This window comes from Merops nubicus, unplaced genomic scaffold (assembly GCF_000691845.1).
Source record: "Merops nubicus isolate BGI_N331 unplaced genomic scaffold, ASM69184v1 scaffold6666, whole genome shotgun sequence".
NCBI lineage: Eukaryota > Metazoa > Chordata > Aves > Coraciiformes > Meropidae > Merops > Merops nubicus.
The window spans coordinates 12,008-14,247 of record NW_008615540.1 but is presented as its reverse complement, the minus strand read 5'-3'; the positions used below and the strand labels follow the sequence as shown (position 1 = coordinate 14,247).

The 2,240-nt window shown below is 42.6% G+C and overlaps 1 protein-coding gene across 1 annotated transcript in view; it reads left to right on the top strand.

Annotated features, from left to right (window-relative positions):
• Nucleotides 1–403: 403 nt before the first annotated feature.
• The window catches only part of LOC103775099 (armadillo repeat-containing protein 4-like), a gene marked incomplete at its 3' end in the record, with an annotated part of 13,738 nt that continues 11,901 nt past the window's right edge, over nucleotides 404–2,240 (top strand). The window contains exons 1-2 of the mRNA XM_008942541.1: nucleotides 404–660; nucleotides 1,744–1,901. Of these exons, the coding sequence (XP_008940789.1) occupies nucleotides 437–660; nucleotides 1,744–1,901 (382 nt within the window). The remainder of the gene's footprint in view (nucleotides 661–1,743; nucleotides 1,902–2,240) is intronic.

The window sequence follows — 2,240 nt, the reverse complement described above, 5'->3', positions numbered from 1 at the left end:
TCGAGGGGGGCGGGGGGGCCGTTGTGAGGGTTGCGTGTGTCTGTCCCCCGCCACGTACGGTTTGTAGCAGTGTCGTCAGCTTCGCAAGGAGAACCGGAGAGCCTTTTGTTGCAGCCACCACAGAAACTTGATGCGGCTGTTTCTAACAGCACCCGCTGTTTCTAACAGCACCAGGCGTTAATTGACCAAGATGAAAAAAACCCTGGGTTTTCACCATATTCCCCTCTTTCTTTAAAAATTTTTGTGTGTGCTCTTCTTCAATTGCCCCTTCCCTACTTTGGAGATTCAAATGAGTTAAAAGAACCTCATAATTCCTAGATATGTTTATTTCAAATTATAGCAGCCACAACGTATTGCATTTCTGTTTTGAGAAGCTCTGTTTGGTCCTTCTTTGTTTCTTTGCCAAGGTGTACACCTTTGAGACTAGTCAACGGCAATGGGAGCGGCATTGTCAAGAGCAGCTCAGTGGACTGCTGCTGGTTCTGGGACTGGCACACTCGAAATCACCCCTTTAAATGAATCTATTTTAAAGCAAATTATTAAGTTTGTAGAAGACTTCAGTACTAGACATCCTCAGGAAGCAGCATTTGTCTTCAGAGAGGCCCTCGAGTGGAAAACGCGGTTGGGCTGTTCAGTATTTGGAGAGGGCTATGAGATCAGGTAAGTCTGGATTGTGGTTTGTTTTGAAATGTTGAAGGTGAACTACAAAGCAAAACTGCTCATTTAGCATAAAGACAGCCCTAGTGTATCTGGGAGGCTGTAATGGGTGGGGTTTTTACTCGTATATGTATAGATTGAAATTTTGGAGTGAAAATTTGTGGGTTTTTTTGAGAGTGTAAGACTATTCTCAGTCAGACATTTAGTTAGTATTTTATACAACTTGCACTGTATTTGTAGGACTTTTTGCAATGTGCATCTAGCAGTGCTTATCCTTGTGATTTCTGTTAGTGTTAGGAGTGGCTCCTGTGTGGTGGATTGCCCCTGGCTGGATGCCAGGTGTCCACCAAAGCTGCTCTCTCATTCCCCTCCTCAGATGGACAGGGAGAAGAACACGATGACAGGCTCATTGGTGAAGATTAGAACAAGTTTTCTCACCTAGTACCATCATAGGCAAAACAGATTCGACCCATGGAAATTGGTTTATTACCAATCAAAAGTCAGAGTAGGATAATGAGAAATAAACCCAAATCTTAGAACACTTTCCCTAAACCTCTCCCTTCTCCCCATGCTCAACATCAGTCCTGATCTTCTCTACCTCCTCACTCCTGCGTGGCACAGGAGGACAAGGAGTGAGGGTTTTGTGTGTGTCAGATCATTATGCATTGCCTCAGGTGCTCCTTCCTCGTACTCTTCCCCGGCTCCAGCGTGGGGTCCCATCCCCAGGAGACCATCCTCCACGAACTTCTCCAATGTGAGTCCTTCCCGTAGGCTGCAGTTCATGAACTGCTCCAGCATGGGTCTTTTCCACAGGGTGCAAGTCCTTCAGGTAGGTTCCCCATGGGGTCATGAGTTCTGCCAGGAGCCTGCTCCAATGTGGGCTTTCCATAGGGTCCCAGCCTCCTTCCGGCACATCTATCTGATGTTTTGTAGTAAATAAGTTGATTTACCTTGGAAGTTTTCTGAAATGCAGTTTAAAGAAATTGAATATGCTTTATCATGTGAAGCTTGAATAACATTCAAGATCCTAAAATTTGCTGTTTATTAAAGTTCTTATTTTAAAAAGGTATAATTTAATTTTTCTAGTGAAGCAACTGTTCAGTCTGAAGCCAAAGGCAAAGATGGCCAGCCACTGCTTCTTCTCACGTCAGCAACTCTCAGAGTTCGCAGTTTTGACCAGCTGTCCTGTTTGCTACAAATGGCTATGGAAAAAAAGTTAAAGGAAGCACGGGCATGCCTTGAAGGTTTCCTTTCTTTTTTTTTTTTTTTTTTTTCATCTTTCCTCTTTCTTAAAAAGTATGTTTTCTCCTTCAGTTAATGTTTATGTAATGTGAAGAAAGGCATGCCTTCGTGTTAGTTATCTGAGGAGGTGTTGATTCATGAAGGTAGCTAGAGGTGCTGATCCAAAGCTTAACGAAGTTTCTATTTCCTGTTTTATTTTCACAGAAATCAATAACAGCAATCTGGAATAAAGTTAAAATAAGATTTCTGAATATCATAGACAAATTCATGTGTACTGAGTAATATCCCTCCTACTGCAACAGACAGTAGGTTTAAATTTCTGAAAAAGAATCTTATTGGAG